The 19,836-nt window shown below is 38.9% G+C and overlaps 1 protein-coding gene across 1 annotated transcript in view; it reads left to right on the top strand.

Moving 5' to 3' along the window:
* Vwc2l (von Willebrand factor C domain containing 2 like) overlaps positions 1 to 18,897 on the top strand; it is a 145,676-nt gene extending 126,779 nt beyond the window's left edge. Inside the window, exon 3 of the mRNA XM_027941960.2 lies at positions 18,749 to 18,897. Coding sequence (XP_027797761.1) covers positions 18,749 to 18,897 — 149 coding nt within the window. The remainder of the gene's footprint in view (positions 1 to 18,748) is intronic.
* The last annotated feature ends 939 nt before the right edge of the window (positions 18,898 to 19,836 follow it).

Raw genomic sequence — 19,836 nt, 5'->3', positions numbered from 1 at the left:
TTGCATCTTCACTTTCTGGACTTCCTACCATTTCTAAACTCTCGAATTCAGCTACGAACTTCTTGACCCAGTGCTGCAACATAAATTAGAAAGATGACTCCTACTATTCAGATTTTACATCTCTTAGAATGAAACTATTAAAATATGTGTGTTGATTTTTTTTATAGTTAAATGGTGTCATAAGGGAAGAACTAAGTGCTTTGAAGTTTGGAGGTTAAAGACAATGGAGGAGATTTCATGGTAGCACTCACAACATACTTTAAGTTTAAATTTTTCAAAGGTTTATACAGAAAATTTTTATAAAATAGATTCACAATGGGAAAGAACATCATTCTGATCTTTTACAGTCCTCAGTCAGTTTTTACAAGTTGTCTTCCTATTTTAAGGACCTGGCAGCCAGTGGTAGTAGATTTAGTAGCACCGAAGCTTTTTTGGTGGGCAAGTTTGCAGCAGTCTCAGAGTTTAGGGGAGATCACCAGAGGAGAGGAGAGTACAGAGAATGCTTTGGGTGAAACACACAAGCAGAAAGTGTGTTGGAGAGAGATAACAGTTCTTCTTTCATGAACATCCACTGTTGTTGGTAGTTTAGTTGTTTCCCATTTGGAACAATGACTGTGATTGGCTCCATTTCCTTTCAATCTATTATCTTTATTGACTTACTCTTCTGATATCCTTATTCACCCTTTTCCTTGCTGACTGCCACCTGTTTAGCAAATCCCCAAACCCCCATCAATCATCTGCCTCCTTGGTTGGAGATGGCCACATATCCTTTCTCTTTCAGGCCACAGTGAGGGCCAGGTTTTCTCTCTCAGTCAAGCTTCCACACCCAGGGCTGAATTTCTCATACCCTATTCCCCCAATTCCTCTCATACTCAGGAGAGTACTTCACTGCTTCTCGGCAGAACGAGGTAGCATCATTTTGACTCCCTTCCTGGCCAGCATCAAGAAATTTACCTGCGCCCACCTTTACCTTTATGTCTTAGGAAACGTTTCCTTTTGGTTAAAAGGCAGGTTCTGGTTCAGTAAACCTCGGTAGGGTCTGATGTGACTCATTTTTAACAATCTTTCTGGTGGAGCTGCTCCTGCTGGTCCAGAGATCATGGCATTTTTACTGGAGTACCTTCTCTGCACCAAGACCCAGAGCATCTTCTCAAAACCTCCAGTTTTTATTCCTGGCTCTCTCCTCTTAGCACAAGGTCATAAACATGTGTCCTTGATTTTAAAAAATATACATCGACTGGATGAATAAATCCCATCCCACTGAATGGATCCCTCTTTTATTTTGGTATCTCATCTTTCTTTCAAAACCACCCTTCTTGAATGTGTAGTCGATATATTTCTTCCCACATATCACTTTTAAAACCACTAAAGTCCAGTTTCTTCTCCACAATGACATAGAACTGCTCTTGCCACCACTGCCCAGGACCTGCTGAATGGCAAATTCAATGGATACAAATTCAATACTGAATTCAAATTTGGTATTTGTAGCTTCAGTTTCTTCATGAACACCTTCTTCTCTGTTGACTTCAATTCCATCATCTCACTCCCATCTTCATACTATGCCCTCACGGTTCCTGAGGGTTCCATTGCTCCATTTAAGACCTCCACGTCTATTCCTTGGGTCCCATCTATATTCATCTTCCTATCATCTTCCTGTTATTTCTTCTCTCTTTTCCCCAAGAATCCACATTTAGGGATTTATTCACCATCTATATCCTGAAGATGTCTGAACTGAGGATCAAATATCTCCCTTGATATCTCAGCCCTTCTATCTGACTACCTACTTGAAGCTTGCTATAAGCCAAAGACTTTTAAAATGAACATGTCTGTCACTAAACTTTCCTATTTTGTATTTCTCCTTTCTGTGAAAGATACCATCTGCAGTCCAGAACATAGGCAAGAAGCATGGACATAATTCTATTTCCTTTCTTTTTCTTATGACTTATATGCCCACATTCTATTAATCTCCTCCCTGTAACCTCTTGTCCTCTCTTCTCCACTCCTCCCAACCCGAGACAGGCCTTCCCCCATTTCTTTACTGAAGTAATTGCTGTTATTGCTCTCTGCAATCTGGATACCCTCTAACTTCACCCCTCACAACAGCAAGGGTGATTGGCTAAAGCATAAACATAATTATAGAAAGCTCTCGTCGTGTCCTGAGGCCTTTAACAGTAAGGGCCATACTACTCAGTACAGATCACAAGGTCTTTAGAACCTGGCCACTGCATCTCCTTCTCTTCCAGCTCAGTTCCAAATGAACCCTAAGATCCAGCTACGTAGAATTGCTCACCCGCCCACCACTGCCACCTTGATTCTTCATCAGAAAGTTTCCCTGTTCACTTGATTCCCCAGGACATCACTCAGCCCTCATATCCTCCAGGAAGAGGATATTTCCCCTCAGTGTTGGTCGGATCCCTGAATACTCCTTATCACATCCTATTCCTAATTTGATGCTTGCCTCTATCTGCTAGAGTTAAGCCAATTGAGTGCTAGATTTACCTTCCCACCACTATAACCACAGTGTTTTGTTATATCTAACACAGAAGAAGCCTTCAATGTTTTTGAAAAAAAAATGAATGAATATTCTTAGTTATCATCATCTGTTCATTAACAATTTCTGGGAAGGCAGCAGATTTGGGGATATTTTTTAGATAAGAGTGGCAGTATTTCCACCTAAAATTAACTATCCTGATCTATTTTCTCCCCCACTTTACCCTCTAAATTCAAAGAAAAATTCTTTGCATATGCAAAAACAAAAAGGAAGATTTTTAGACTTAGTAGCCAGCCCCTCATCAATAATTGCATTTTGCTTATTTGCTTGTTAGTGAATGAAACTGTTTTTGTTTGATGTTTGTTTGTTTGTTTTCAGAGAGCTTGAAGGGCTCTTCAGTAATGTTCGATCATATAAAACGTTAGTCATCGTCCTACTGTTACCGCTGTTGACCGGTGACGAGTTCTTGCTTCCCCAATGTTGAAGAATAACACCAAAGAAGCACGCCGAGGCAAGGTCAGAGTAGAAATTAGAAGTTTATTAAAGGACAGCAGAAAAGACTTCTCCCAGAGGAAGAAGGGGACCCAAGAGGTGGAATCCAGTTGGCGGGCAAATGTGTTTCTCTTTTTATAGGTTTGGTGATGGAACGTGGGTTGGAAGGCCCGAGGGGTGGGACACAGGTGGGCCAAAGAAGTAATCTGGTCAGGAAGGACTTCTGAGTCAGCACCTTTTTGCTGGGGGCTGTTCATTAACATTTCTTTGAGGTGGACTTTGGCCTAGGGCCTTTTGGGACTTCATTAACATTCCATGAGTTGTCCTGTGTTTTCCCCGAGTCATTCTCCGCACGGTCTCCATTTTAGATTTCACTCGATATTAGACCCGATTTACCTAACTACACTGACTACCTAATTTTAAATCTGGCTTCACTACCTGGAAAATATATGCTGTCTAAAGTCCATTTATGTTTATGATTAAAAAAAAAACAGTGTCCCAATCCATGATCTGAATGACCATACAAAAGGTATTCTCTGGGATAAAATAGCTCCTCTGAGTGTCTCAGCATATCAGCAATGCAGAGAGTTCCTTTTAAAGTTCAGGTTTTTTTTTTTTTTTTAGAGGTTGTTTATTCTGCAGCAATTCAAGCTTGGACCAAACTGATTGTTTTTCTGGCTTAAATTGCATTGCAGACCTCAAGGAACAGAACATAAACAGTTGGCAAATATACAGCCTTTAAATAAAATTGCCTTAACTTGAGGGGATTCCCTTAATATTGCTACTTATAATTTTTTTTTCTTTTTAAGAACTTTGCCATTTCACAGTCGCACATAGGAATTGCTTCAAGCTAAAGTTCTTTAAAAAAAATACAGCAATATCTTTTAAACATAAATTCCTTATTAATAGGTTCTACACTAAAGAAGAATAGAAGCTGGGTAACAGAGCTCAGATAACATTATTCATTTTCTATCAACACTTCTATTCGGTCAGTAAAACTATACTATATTCTGAGTTCAGGAATCCATACCAGGCATCCTTCCAATAGATACAAAGTTATCTAGTGATTTCCAAAATCAATGTCTTCATTTCCCTTTTGTTCCAGTTCTAACTCTTTATTTTACAATTTCATTCACTCTCTTGTTAATATCTTCCATTCCTTTACTGCTGTCGTCACAAGTACCTGCCAAAACCCCAACTTGGATCATTGCTAACACTTGTAGAGTGCACATAGTGTTTGTTAATTACTCTCAGCACTTTATATATATTAACTCATTGCATAATGCAACAATCCTATTGGTGGGAGATAATCTTATCATTCTCAGTTCACAGATAAGCGAGTAAGTGTGTGTTGTAGTGTGGGATGGCGAGGGACACACAGACAGAGTATGTGCCTTGCCTGAGGTCACACTGCTATTAAATGCTGACTATCTGCCTGGAGTACTCTTCCACAATATTGTTGAGCTCTGGAGGGAAAGATCACACAAGCAATCAAACTGCTACCACTATAAATTGTAGTCACCTTCCTCACTTGGACTGTCAGCCCTGCTCAACAATTTCATTATGCCTCCCCAGGCAGCTAGCTTTTCTATTTTGTCTCAACCCTTTCCTTTCCTCCTCTCCTCCCTCCACATTCAGCAGATTAGTGCCTCTCCTACTTCCCAGGGAAAATAGAAATTAGCAGAAACTCTTTCAGCCTCCTATTGCCTATTACAATAGAAGATGGTCCCCTGCTTCCATCTTAGAACACATAATTCCATGTCCTTTTCCTTTCTCAAGGACTCTATTCTACCAGTTATTCCCCACCTTTTCTTCTTTCACAAAATCCATCTTTCTCTTTCCCCTTATTCTTTACTTCCAGCATTTAAACATATTTCTCTCTCTTCCATTTTGACTAGCTGTCCTCGACATTGCCTCCTACAGCTATTCACTGGACTTACTTTATTTCTACAACCTCTCTAAACTGGCTTTGGCCTTTGTCACCTTGCAGAAAATTGCTCCTGCAGGGGTTAGGATGAACTTGACTCAGTCCTCACTTCAATATTCATCTCAGCTACATTTGACACTCACACCCCTCCTCCCAGGACCAAAAATGTTCCATCTTCTTTGTCTCTCTGATACCACATGCTCCCCTGTTACATCCTTCCTATTTGGACTTTTCTGTTCAGTCATCTCAGTTGGCTTCCTTTCTTGTTTCTATTCCTTAAACAACACTGCTATGCTAGGTTGCTAAGTCTTCTTTCTTCTTACCCTAAATCCAATGTACCAGGGAAACCTCTTCACTCCCTTGGGGTCAATGACCTTTCATTTGCCAAGGACATCTGCTTCTCTGTCCCGATCAATTAATTGTACTCCCCTACTTAACTTCGTAGATGATGCGTCTGTACATCAATTCAAAATTCCTAACTGTAACCTATTCTCTTTCCCCAAAATCCTGTTCCCACACAATGTTCCATATACTTGCTTAAATCAGAAACTTAAAAGCCATCTTCTGTCTTACTTCACAAGTTTATCCACCATCATCTTAATAGAATCATAATGATTTTCTCTCCTAAACGTAGTTCATATCCACTTTCTGTTTCTCATGGCTACCACCCTTGTCTAGCCCACCATTGTAATTACCTAGAATAATGCAAGAATTGATTCAGTTGGTCTACCTTCAGCGAGACAACCCTTGCCTCTGCTTAAATGCATTATCTACATTGAGGCTAATGTAATATTTCACTAATTTGAAAATCTAAGTCCCTTCATGCAATGGTTCAGTTGCCATTTTGATGCAATCCCAAAACCCCAATTATAGTTTTTAAAAACATTAAGAACTTGACCTTTGCCCCCTCCCTCTGGCTCCACACTGCAGTGTCATAAATGATCTCCCATTCCCTACACTTTGGTTGCATACAAGGGCTGTCCACACATGTCCTTTTGCTGACACCTCTCACTTCCCTGGCTTCCTCCTACCATCACATAGCACTTCCCTGAGACACCCATCTCTGATTTCTAGATGAATTCCCTTTAGCATTGCACTCCTTATTTCATTTTTCATAAATTTCAGTGCATTGTTATTCAATTTTGAATATCTGCATATTTGCACAGAAAGTCCTTTTGTCTCAACATTATATTTCCACTGCCTCAAACAATGGTTGGTTCTGGTGGGTAGTTAGTATTTTTTGGTTGAATTTTAAATGATGAGTTTGTTATTCAAAAACTAAGTTAACGAGATACAGCTCATGAACTCTATTTATACTAATCTTGTCATCATTTCTGTCTCACAGTTATGAGGTCTCTACAGGCATTGTTAGTTATACATGAAAGAAAATGTCACTTTCTTACTTTACCTAATACACGTCTAATAATGCATTACTGTACAAACCATGGAAACATCAGCAGGGCATCTTTGGGCATATTTTCCAAAAATGAAATAACCTATGGATCATTTTTTCTCTTTAGTTGTAAAACATTTTGTATCTTTGCACATAATGAAAAGTTTTGTTTCATCTCCATTATGAAGTACAGTGTGTGTGTGTGTGTGTGTGTGTGTGTGCACGCACACATGCACAAACACATACCCACTTTTTTGACCAGAGAAACTCACGTTCCATGCCTGCTCTCCCCAGTGAGGACATAACTTTCATTCTAGTGCATTCACTCTAGCATAGTATTTTAGGGAAATGAAAATAAATTTGCAATTTTTTCATCAATGAAATAGACAGTTCTCAAGATGATGCTAAAGTAATTCTGAGAAGTAGAAGATTGATTGCTTTAAAAAGTTTTTTTTTTAATGTGAAAGTTAGGTAATGCTGAGTAACATAATCTTTTCTAAACTGTTTCAAACCCAAAGATAAATATATACTATTTTCTTTCCAGTGATAACTGACTTGTTTTTTGGAAAGATAGGTCATTAAAGCACCCAAAACGGTCAGTTCCAAATGCCATGTCTCACACATGACTCCTTGATTCTCAAGCTGTCATGTGGGTAAAAATCACACTTATTGAAGAAACACAATAATGACAGCTCAGAGGCTGATGCTGCAACTTGAAAGTAATTGAACCATTTAACCACCATTTACTTGCTCCGAATTTCTCCTCAGAAATGACCCTTGCTAAAAGCCTGTGTTCCTGTAGCATGCTGAATTCACTGCTTTTGGATAAGCTTCTTCCAGAGCTGACACTAACTATCTTATCATCTTGGTTCCCAATGTTTTATCAAAGCTTTGCCTTATCCTAAAGCAGTGACCTTCTGGTTTAGCCTGCATCCAAATCACCTGCATCAGAATGTCACACCAATTTTGGGGGTCCCAAACCCTGGCTCTCTGATTCAATATGGCCTGGTGGGGGTGGAGAGTTTGCATTTCAAAGACACCCAAATGATGCAGTTATGGTGGATCAATGGCTTGAACTTCGACAAGCCCCTGTCCTAAACACAGGCACTTCTTCATGATGCACAACATTTCCTCTTGCCAAATTATGTAAAAATTAATCTCCTCTTGGCCACCTGTTCTCTCTTCCTTTCATTATTTTTCTAGGCCACTACTGTTTATAAATATATCATGGGAGCCGCATGTGTACTTTACATTTTCTAGTAGCCACACTAAGAAGGCAACAAATTAATTTTAGCTAACCCAGTAGATTCAAAATATTTGCTTTCAACATGTCATCTATATAAAAAGGTAATGAATTATTTTATCTGAATTATTTTAAGTTCTTTTTCTCTTATGTCCAAGGTCTTTGAAATCTCTATTTTTGAGACTTGCAGCAGATTGTACCTTGGATTAGCCCCATTGCAAATGCTCTATAGCCACACAAAGCCTAGTGTCTACTGCAATGGACAGGGGAGCCCTGTGAGTTTAAAGTGAAGAATATTAGAATCTGAGGGCTCTAAAGGTTCTTTCCCTTACTGCACCCATCTTCACCACAAATCCTCAGTTCAAAGATGCACCAGATGTGTTATCAATTTAATCACAAATTTTAAGAAAAAAAGGAACATCAATGTATAAAACATATACATATACCAGCATTTATATCTTTATTTTTATGCATGGGACCAAATATAAATATGCCATGGAGCCTTACTTTAGTGAAGTTTTTTTAAAAACTTGGTTGTTCTCCTGCCTCTTTATCCTCTTCATATCCTCCCTCATCAGCAACAACTCTTCCTACCAATATGATCTGTGCCAACAACAATGTATTTGTGCTTTATTTTTCTTCCTTTCTCATCTAATCCTGTGCAAACATATATACAGAACTTTGTTTATCTACATTTGCTTTATTAAACTAGGATTACATTATACACTATTCTCTGAATAATTGCTTTCTTATTCAATAATATCTCACAAAAATCCCAGCAAGTCAACTAGAGGTTGTAATTTATTCATTTTAATGACAGCAGAAGAATGCATGGGGTACTATCATTTGTTCAATATTTCTGCTACTGGTGAGCATTTACTCTTAGATCTATGTGTCTTTGACTACTCTTCAACGGTGTTGGGTGGCAATCTCTTTTTTAGTCTTTAACTAGGTTTCCCCCTACCATATATGGTCCCTTTTCTTCCATAAATAAAAGCATTTACCATTATCAATCTTGGAAATCCATTTTAAATCATTCTCCTAATGAACCCCTTCTTGGTCAACAAATGGTGCAGCCATGCACTGGTCACCGGTTCTCTTCATCAAAACAGTAAGCAGGCCTGGGGGAAACCCACAATGACTTTATCACCATATGCCCACTTGCTTTGCAAAAAAAAAAAAAAAAAAAATTAATTAACATAAATAAGATAAACTTCCTCATTCATGTTTTAAAATAAAAAAAAGAAAGAAAAGAAACATTAGACTAGAAATCAAAGGACCTAGACCCATAACCTATCCAAAGTCCTACAGATTATAACTCTGGTAATAAGAATAATTGGAATGATAAATAGCAAAAACTAACACACTAACATTTATTAAGTGACAGGCACTGTTTTAAGTACTTTACATGTTAATTCATTTGCGCATTAAAACTCTCATAAAGTAGTTTATTTAATTGTTTTACTAATATTCCCACTTCATGACTGAAGACATTGAGTTCATACAGCTAGCAAGTGGCAGGAGCAGGATTGTGGTGTGGATAGTATGGCTCCAGGGTCCTAATCTCTTTTTCCTTATCTTCTCTCTCTCTCTGAACTTCTGCATCCTCAGCTCTGAAATGGGTCTGAATTGCTGAGAAGAAATATGACAGTTATGTGGAAAACATTCAAAACTCTTACAACATAGAGTAGTCTTGTTTCCCTATGGAAATTTTGACTAAGATTATTCTATTATTCAAAACCAAAACTAACCAGATGGCAAACCCAGCCATTTTCTGACCAGCTTTTGAAGGTGAGACTGGACATAGGCAACCAGCTAATGCTGAATCTGAACTTCATTGGTACTCAAAGCCTGCTGATTTGCCTGAAATTAGAAAAAGAGCAACCAGCCTTTATCTCTATTGTGTAGCCTGACTGTCCTTCCTCTCTGGGCTCCAGCCCTTGCATTTTACTTAATTGGAACACCAAGCTATAAATCTTACATACTTAAGGGCCAGAAAACTCTCTGGAGCTCTCAGACTGAAATTTGTGTGGGAGTTGGGCAATATTGAATTTTCAAATAAAATGATTAACAGTCACCTTTAGGGCAACATCAGAGAAAAGAGTGCTTCCTGAATCTTGCCACTTCCATCTGAGGATGCTTTTTGGTTTTAGGTTTAATAAAAAGGATTCAAAAGTAATGTAGAGGTGAGTGACTAAAAACAGAGAGATACTCCATTCCTGGTCTGATGGCTCCAATTGTTAATGGGGATCTCATGGCTACTCTCTGTCCAGGATGAAGAAGGCCATCAGAACACCTCACTTAGAAAGGCTTCAGGCATTTGGCCCAATTTTAAGTGCAATAAACTATAATTACAAGTTTTTATAGACAGATTTTTTCCAATATTTTAATAATTGAAAATGGGTGTACCTGATCAGAAAGCTTATTTGCTTTTCTTTAGCACAATAACATATATCAGACTTCATGAAGCAGAGAATTAAAATCAGCTAAGAGGAAAGGCAGAGCCCAATCCAATTCAATCACCAACTGAAGCCTACAAGCCTACTATTTGCTGAAACAATGATTTAGATGCTCTGCCAAATAAATATAGGATGTTTATGGCTTTACACAATAGGAATCTGCCTCATTTATGCAGCAGGAAGATCATTTACAACTAATTTTTAAAAGACACCAAATGTCAATAATACATTTTCAAATCAAGGCCAGAGATTGCAATTCTCCAAAGTGGACTATTAAGCAATATGAAGTTGTTGTCAGAGAAGGGTTTTCAGGGACACCATACTAGTTTATAATCATAAAGCACCCATAAAGTAGTCATGACCAGCCTGGTTTTTCTAGTCTCTGGGAAGTTAAAAGCCTGACTTTAAAGAGCACCTGCATACAGAAGCAACATGGACAAGCCATCTCCTCCTGAGGAATCTCTGTGCCAATCTGGCTGCTTTCCCCATTGATTGCTGGAACCACACTGCCTTCTTAGCCAGATGTGCTTTCTGGGAGCAAATTTTGTTTTCCAAGTACTGAGAAAATGTTGCATGCAGCTGTTTGAAGGGCCATTTCCCTGACCTACAAGGGAATTTTGCAGCCAGACTTTTCATACATCTGTTCATTCCACCTATTCACCCTTCTACCTGTACATACATACATGCATGTGCATGCATACACACACATACATGTACACATACACACATACACACACACACACACACACCAGTAATTTAAACACACTAGTTGTTTCCTTCTCCCATTACCATATCATCCCAGGTGTTATCAAATCTTGGAAAAATTGGAAAATCAGCTCCTATGCATAGAAAGATTGTCTTCTGAAATGAAGCATGGAAAAAAAATAGCTGTATCCTAGCTCAATTTCTGATTAACTATGTGACTTTGCAAAAGTCATTTGACATTTTTATGTCTCGTCCCACCTGTAAAACAAAGAAAATAAAAGCTCATGTGAGGATAAAATAAGGTCATGCATAAAAAGCTCTTTAGAAGAATTTTAAAAGCATTATCTGAATTGAGTGCTGTCCCCTGGGTCTGGATTTCATCTGAGCTTCCAACAAGAGAGAACAGTACAGTCAGGAATAGGAGAATATAGGATTATGACTGACATGTGGAGTAAATAATAGCACTCAGAAGTTTGCCCTCATTGATTCCTCTTCCTGTTCTCTTAGCACCAGAAGTGAACAATTACCTTCTTTATGATTTGGAAAATTCTCTATGATTGAGGAAATTTCCTATGAAGAAAGCCTACCCAAGCCCCTAGAAAATCTACCAATGCCAGGAATTCATGTTCCAGCTTTCCTTGCTCCTAAGGAGCAGGCACTTGACAAGGCTTTGTCTGCCAGTCATACCTGCAGTGGACTTTGAATTATAATCTAGTGATTTCTAGAAGCACAGACCCAAGCCACAAGGCAGGGCCTGTCTGACAGGCATTAGTGCCAGTGGTTCCAACAGCAGCATCCAGAGGCCTGTTCTGGTGATACTGGTGGGGCCAGCAGCTGTATCTGTGCCCAAGGGGAGTCTTCACTGGGCCCACCCTGTGGCATGATTTTGGCCCTTGCTTTCCTTGTGTTACTGCCAACTTGGTTCTCTTGGCTAGTCTGGATGCAATTTCCTTCAGTAAGTACTTTTTTGTTCATGTTTGACTAATGGATTCCTCCTCTATTCCCAACAGCCTAGTATCTCAATCACATGGACACCATTCTGGTTCACTATGGGATCCCAACTAAATTGTCTTCCTAGAGGTTACCTCTGCCTGCCCTCCAGCCCTTTGCCTTCTTCACATCAAATGACACATTTCCTGGGGCCTTTTCCCTTAGCACTTTGTTTTCTATAAGGCATAATCTGACCAATTAATTCAAGTCAATGTGTTAATTGCTAACACTAATTTAACATTACCCCAGCATTTTAGCAGATAGTGTAATGCCTCAAAGCAAAGGAGAAAAGAATGTTTTAGTGACCATCATACTTCTAGTCTTTGCCTGCAATCTCACAAGTCCTATATCTAGGACAAGGCAAGGCCTCTCTATTTCATCCATAGGTGTTCTACGGGCCAATCATATAGTGACATTGGTGCAATTTACTGAATCAGTGTCTTTACCTCATGTTAATACACACACACACACACACACACACACACACACGCACGCACACACACACACCCCTACAAAAAATACTTCAATGGCTTCCCATTGCTTTAAAATAAAGACCCAAATCTTTCACATGGTCAATAAGGCCCTGGATCTTGAGCTCTTACCAAGTGTTATGCTCTCAAATATTTATAATTTTGGGGATAGGGAGTGAGGAACAGTTTTAAATGCTGATTTTTGTACCTTTTTCTGATTTAGGTAATCTTAATATACCTACCTGTGGCCAATCAAGCCAACAAAATAATGGTAATTACAAAATTCCTGAATATTTAGCAATTTCCTCTTTCAAGTCAACGTGAGGTTCAGGCCCAGCACACCAATACCCCAATTTGCTTTTCTAGGAAGTTCACTGACCTCTTACTTGCCCACCACTACAATCCCACTAGCTTATTCTATTTCCTTAGTGGGTGGTCACATTCAACCTCCACCTCACTCAGCATCCCCATACAACACAACATACACACGGAACTGAGGCAGATTCTGTTACCACCCGTGGCTCCATGATCCGCTCCTTCACAACACTTATCCCAGGTTATTTATTTATTCCTTAAATATGATCCAATAATGTTTAACATCAAAACAAACTTTTGCAGCTGAGCACAGTGACACACACCTGTAATCCCAGTGTCTCAGGACTGAAACAGGAGGATCATGAGTTCAAAGCCAGCTTCAGCAGCAGCAAGGCACTAAGCAATTAATGAGACACTGTCTCTAAACACAATGCAAAATGGGGATGTGGCTCAGTGGTCGAGTGCCCCTGAGTTCAATCCCTGTTGTATCCCCTTCCAAAAAAGCTATTCTATATCCATGTATAAATATACCACAATGAATCCCTGTATATGTATGTATATACATATATATATCTCATATATAATGATAATGCCTAATGATGATAATAATAATAATAATAATAATAATAATAATAGAGAGATCAGTAGAGCAAGTAGACAGGGGGAGGGAGTAGAGAAAGGAAAGGGAAAGTACTTGAATATGAGATTGATTATATTATATGCATATACAAAGATGGCATGAGGAATCCCACCGTTCTGTATAATTATAATACACCAATAAAGAATAAAATCTATTAAAAAAACAAGCGCACAAATATAGATCTGTAGGAGGCGTGATCAGAATGGCTATTGACTTCCTTTTCCAATACTTTCTATGCACCCTTTTATAAGGAAAATTTGGGGGCTTATGGAGAAAAAAGATATTGTTTCAGTCGCTACATGAATCTGTTTAGTTCTTAGAAACAAAAATATGAAGAGACCCTTCTATTTTCTGCAGTTTTCTTTTTAAAAATCCCTGGGTTATTAAAGCTGGAGAAAATATTCCAAATGCTTTTCTTCTGATCACTGGATACTCTGTGCAGGTGCCCCATGGTGGCTGGGGAAGCTCAGGTGGGAAGATGAAAAGCCAGGCTGCTTTTGGACTGAGCACGGGCTTCCCACGGCCACCTCGCCAGTGCAGCTCTGCTTTTGTAGACTTCAGATGTTGCTCTTCCTTGTACAATTTCTTGGGTTGATTTCTAATGTGGAAAAAAATTACAAACAGTTTTTATATCAGATATGCAAACTAAATGCTCAGAAGAGTACAAAATAGTAGGGAAATCGTTGTTTCACGAGAAAAATATTATTGGGTAGAAGTATTCCCATTTTCCCCTCTTTTCTACTATCTTCAACTCCCAAGGGGGGAAAAATTGCATTTCCAACTTTAATCCTCTCTACAAACCAGACAATCCAGGTCACCTTTTGTATTTGAGTTACAAAGCATTTGACTAAAGTCACATATATAATCAACTGGAAGAACCAGGACTTGAACCAGGTTTCCCAACTTATAGGCCACTTTCATTATGGTTCTTGGTCAGTCTGTGTTTTGGTCAGCTTTTTCATCACTGTGACCAATAGATCTTACAAGAACAATTAGAGGAGCTGAAGTCTACTTAGGGTTCATGATTTCAGACGTCTCAGTCCATAGATGGATGACTCCATAGCTCTGGGCCCAAGTGAGGCAGAACATCATGACGGAAGGTGGGGCAGAGGAAAGTAGCTCAGGACATGGCAATCAGGAAACAGAACTCTGCTCTCCAGGGACAACATAAAAACTTCAAAGGCATGCCCTCAGTGATCTATCTCCTCCAGCTACATACTACCTACCTATGGTTATCATCCAGTTCATTTCTATCAGTGGATTAATCCACTGACTGGGTTACAACCTCCATCATCTAATCATTTCACCTCTGACTCTTCTTGCATTTTTTCACACAGTAACCTTTTGGGGGATACCTCATATCTAAACCACAACAGTCTGTACCCAGTACCAGTGGGAATTTCACTCTGCCTTAAGGAATACCTCACTGCACACAGCATCTTCTCCATGGGGAATTTTTGTTTGTTTTAAAATATGTTTCCTGGAGACCATATGAATACACATTATATAACTAGTAAATGCATAAAATTCAATAGATAAACAGTCTCACTGCTTTCTAACCACATCCCAATCTTAGCTCAGTATGCATCCTAGTACTAAAATGAATTGGACTTCTTAATTTTGACTAGAAGCTCAGGATCTGTGAAAAGCAACACAGCAATGAATTCCCAAAAGCTTTTTCTGGGCAACTAGAAGCCTCCTATGAGTCACGGAGATTCAAATCCATATCCCACTGAAGCTACCTCCTGGCTCTTATCCTGAGGTAAGAGTGTGTTCCTTCCTTCTATGATTTTTTTGTAAATATTAAATGAGACAAATTCCTAGCATGAAGTCAGTGTTAAAGAAATTATCACCATGCATTTGCATTGATTATCAATATTTCTATACCTATGTTACTAAGACTGAACTAATGAATAGATAGGGTCTGATCTATAGGTTCAGAAAATAAATTTGTTTCCAATGCGTAACTAGGCAGGTCATTCTGTTTCACTCAGTTGAACAAGCCATACTGAGGGCTTAATATTTGCTAGACGCAGCATTAGTCCCGGACCATAAGAACTAACAGATATTCAGTTTCTCCCTTCAAGTTGCTGACAATATAGACCATACTAGACAGATAGACCTCCTGCATGGTTTTGTTCTGTTTGTTGTTTTGGGTACTGGGGATTGAACCCAGTACCTCACTCATGCCAAACACTTGCTGTACACTAAACTGTACATCCAGGCCTCTCTTCCATTCTTAAAGCTCTCTAAGGAAGATCTCACCACATTGTTGGGAATCACCACATTCAACTTTCAGATATCTGAGGAATTAGTGTGTGTGTGTGTGTGTGTGTTTTCAATTCATTGAGAATCAGTGGATCTCCATTTCTTCTTATTTTATGCCCCAGAAAAAAAAGAGTACACATTTAGTCACCATTCTTCATGTAACAAGCCTTCATTCCCTGAGAGTTATTGAGTTATTCCTCTGTCTTCTCTTTCTAGATTAAATAATTCCAATCCCTTTAACCTTTCCTCGGAGGTCCTATTTGCTAGGCTTCAGTTTAATCATTTTCATTGCTTCCCCCCTGGAGCTTCTCCAAGTGGTCTGCATTAAAATATGTTGCTTTGCCATTGAGTTCACTCTTCAAAGCAACTTATCCCTTCACATAGACCATGGCAAAAGGAGAGCAGCCCCCAAATAAAAGGAGGACTTTAGAGAGACGTAAAGAAATATTTCCTAGGTAAGGAACTCATGTAGAACACTCAAAAGCTCAAAGCAAATTAGCATTTTCTGTCACACTATTAAGGAGAAAGTCCTAATACATGAACACTTTTTAAACAGTGCCACCATTCTGCTTGACAATTATCTAAATTACTTGTAAGTGGATAAGACTATTAACAGCAAACTGGAGATTTGCTGTAGTTATACCTAAGATTCTCAGAAGGGCACCAATAAAATCACTGTAGTACTAAAGTTAATAAGATCAAGCAAGCATTCTGTAAAATACCTCTAGTCATCAGATTGACAGTAGAGAGCTTATCATATTAATTATAGGCAGTGCCTTTGGTCAGTTTTGGCACATGAGAAGCATCTTTCTTTCTTACATCCATCTTTCTTTCTTATATCCATCAAAATAATTAATATTTCTTGGGCTTAAAGTGCAACAAATTCCAATGGCTCTTAAGAAATGATGTATAGAGGTTAATTCAATACATACTGGTCATAGCACAGCACCAACATGTGCAGAAGGGGCGAACACCAGAACTCTAGTACAGTATCCCATCAAGATGTGCACAGTGACTTGAAAGAAACTTCTTTTTACAAATTCCTCTCACCCTTTCCCTCTTATTGTACCCTTGAGACTATGCAGCCTCCTGTGCACCAGCAGTATACAAACGTGCATATGGATACGTGCGCGCGCACACACGTACAAAGTTAAGATTCTTCTATCAATTTCCAAATCATCTAAAGAACTATGAAAACTCTTGCTGGGTAATATTCAGGGACTTCTATATTTTAAAACTATTATTAAGAATAACATGGTTTGCTTTCCCCATTTGGAAAAGTTAAGAATGTACAATTAGGGTGAAAGTTTTGGTTGGAAAGGATGGTGGAGAGGGGGGTCCATGCATCCTCCAGGCTGACTGGTTCAAACAGGTTGGAGCCATACCTAGTTCCATTTCCAAAGCTACCTTGACTTTGGGAAGACCAGGTCTGGCCTAGAAATGGTGGGCTGAGAGAAGTCTGTCAACATCAGGCATGGGAGAACCAGCTGCATTCTGGAAAAGACTCTGCCAAGTTCTCTGAATATTCTCTCAGTTCTGAGTTCAAAACACATGCATGGTTTGGTGTTGAATTTTCCCAAAGAGGTGTAGTCTCAGAGGCAATCCAATCTATCAATGATTTAATTCCCCAAATTTACAGAATTAATATTGTTATCCTTAAATAATTAGCAATTAGGATGCCAAGAACTTACCATAGGATAAGAACAAGAAACACCCTTGGGGGTAAAGGCAGATCATTCACCAGTTGTTTAATTGTCAAGAGTTGACCCAATGTGTCTCTCCAATTCTCCATTTCTCCATGATCAGGCACATATCTCAGCTGTTCATGTCATCCAGTGAAGGAAAGTCAGTGTATGCACAGCTGAGGTCTGGGAGCACTAAAACAATGGGCATTTAAAGCTATGACATATGCAACAGCTATGTGTTGAGAAATATATGTTGTAGCTTAATTGTTCTTATTTTTATAAAAGCAAGCTTTCATGGGGCTGGGGTTGTGGCTAAACAGTAGAGCGCTCGCCTAGCAGGTGCAAGATGCTGGGTTTGATCCTTAGCACCACATAAAAATAAATAAAATAAAGATATTGTGTCCAACTTCAACTAAAGAAAAAAATTTTTTAAAAAGCAAGCCTTCAATAATGAACTGGAACTACAGATAGCCTCCGATTTCATTTATTTGCTGGTAAAGACAGTCTTGTACAGTCTTATCAAGTGGTTAGAAAGTAAAAGGAGGGCAAGATTATTGACATATGCTGTCAGGCTACCTTGTAGTGGCTATGGCAAGTAGCCAGTGATACTAGACACAACTCAGTGCTGATTCTCTTTACCCAAATGTGTACTTAAAAGACTTATACCAATTTTTTTTTAAACCAGTGATTTGTACCACCTGTTCTAATCCATTGTATTTTGGGGAATAATTTTTATTCCATTTGAATTTGGAAAATATTATCAACTAATATTGAACACTAGCATCCCTACATTGGGAAGGCCAAAAGAAAAAAAAATGCAAGAAAGTGATTAAATAAATAAGGGAAAGGGGGGAAAATATAGACAAGAAGTGAAAAACTAAGATTGGTGAATTTTTTAAAATGCACCTGAAATGAACAGTTGACTTCTGCAGTAAAGCTTTTCTGAACCTGAAAAAATAGAATAAAATTCCTGCTGATTTTCAAACCATTTGGGTCATTCTTTAAAAAAATAGAAGAAGAAGAAGAAGAAGAAAAAAAAAAAAAAGATAGCCAGCAGATTAAAGGAACTCCATTTATAAAAATCAAATGAACCTTTAACAAAGCTTGTTTGGGGACATGAATAAATCATCTGGTCATGAATTATTCATTGTTATCAAGAAACAAGCTGGGGTTTCCAGGAACTGGGCTCAGGAGGTGCTGAATCTGGGGAGCGAGTGAGCTTATTTTCTCACATCCACCCCACGAAGGGAGAGAATCAACCATGGGCACCATCCAGTCCCGCAGACCATGCCAGTACTCCCCTAGTGTGTTCAGGGTATGCTTTGGCAATCTTTAAACCCCAGAGATTAAGTAAAATTTAATCCATAGAACCTAAATTAAGAAAATCATACATACTCAGTAAGCAGACAGTAAGATTCTTGAGCATTGTCTCACTCTTTTTTTTTTAAATGCATGATATACATGGAAAATATGAGCTATGTGCAAAACACAGTAAGCTGAAAGTTTCAAAGGGATGCATAGAAAGTTCCTTGATGTTAAGTTGCTAGCAGAGTCTGACCCCTTTGTTCATATCTTAGGGGATGGGATTGCTCTTGGGGGACAGAGGCATGGGAGCGAGAAGGGGAGTTTCCCAGATTTAATCAACTAATCGATGCATGTGTGTGTTCCAGGTCCAAACTGCTTTGCAGGAACTACAATAATTCCGGCTGGCATTGAAGTGAAAGTGGACGAATGTAACATCTGTCACTGTCACAACGGGGACTGGTGGAAACCTGCTCAATGTTCAAAGCGCGAATGCCAAGGCAAGCAGACTGTGTAGGACAAATTCCCAACCAATGACGAGTTCTTAGGAGAGAATGCTATGGCTTCTACACTGCACATGTTTAACACAAAACAAAACAAACAAACAAACTCCTGCCAGCTACAACAGGGTCACCAGCAAAACCTTTTAGGGTTGACAAAAGTGAATATTTTACTAAGAGGAAATTTCTCTCTTTTTCTCTTGCTATATAAAATATATATGGTATATAGCTATCTAAACCGCTTTTGTAATTACCAATGCTTGGTGGTGACTTGACGACTGGATTTCTGGAACAAAAAGAAAGAAATAGCCTTGCACAGGCTCCTTCCCTGGTGATGCCTTCGACCTGCCAGTTCACCAGGCCCTGATTTACTCCATTTTTCACTCTTCTGTACATCCTCCATGCCATTTCTCTTAGAATATTTTTTTCCACTATTAGAACCTAAAGGGCCAGATTTGACTACACAGAAAATTTTGAGATGTGTCAAAAAGGTTTATTAAAGAAGCATCAGGGGGAGCAGGAAGATGCAAGAGCATCCAACCAATCCCACCCCTGGAGTAAATAATATGCCCTGTAAGCTAAGAAAAGAGGGGTGCGCACACCAGCGGACCCTCTGCTGGACATGGTGGGCAACTGGTGTTTTGTCCGTTATGTGGGGGCTCCTAATTTGATTCTTACAAACCACATATTTCATATACAAAACCTTGAAACTGCCAATCAAAAAATGAATAGGTAAAGAACACCAGGAGCTTGACTCAAGACTCCAAAGAGACACAGGTATTTAAAATGGTAGCATTAGTCATCAGACTTTTTCATGATGCTGAATTTGAGTTTGGTTTGTAACTAAACACACTGTAAACCCACTCTGTCACTGGGAAATATAAATACCAGAACCAGGGTGAGTAGCCCCACTGTGAATCTGAACCCTTCTGAACCTTTCTGACTTTCTAGTTCAG

Source organism: Marmota flaviventris, chromosome 11 (genome assembly GCF_047511675.1).
Source record: "Marmota flaviventris isolate mMarFla1 chromosome 11, mMarFla1.hap1, whole genome shotgun sequence".
NCBI lineage: Eukaryota > Metazoa > Chordata > Mammalia > Rodentia > Sciuridae > Marmota > Marmota flaviventris.
This window is presented reverse-complemented; position numbering and strand designations above follow the sequence as displayed.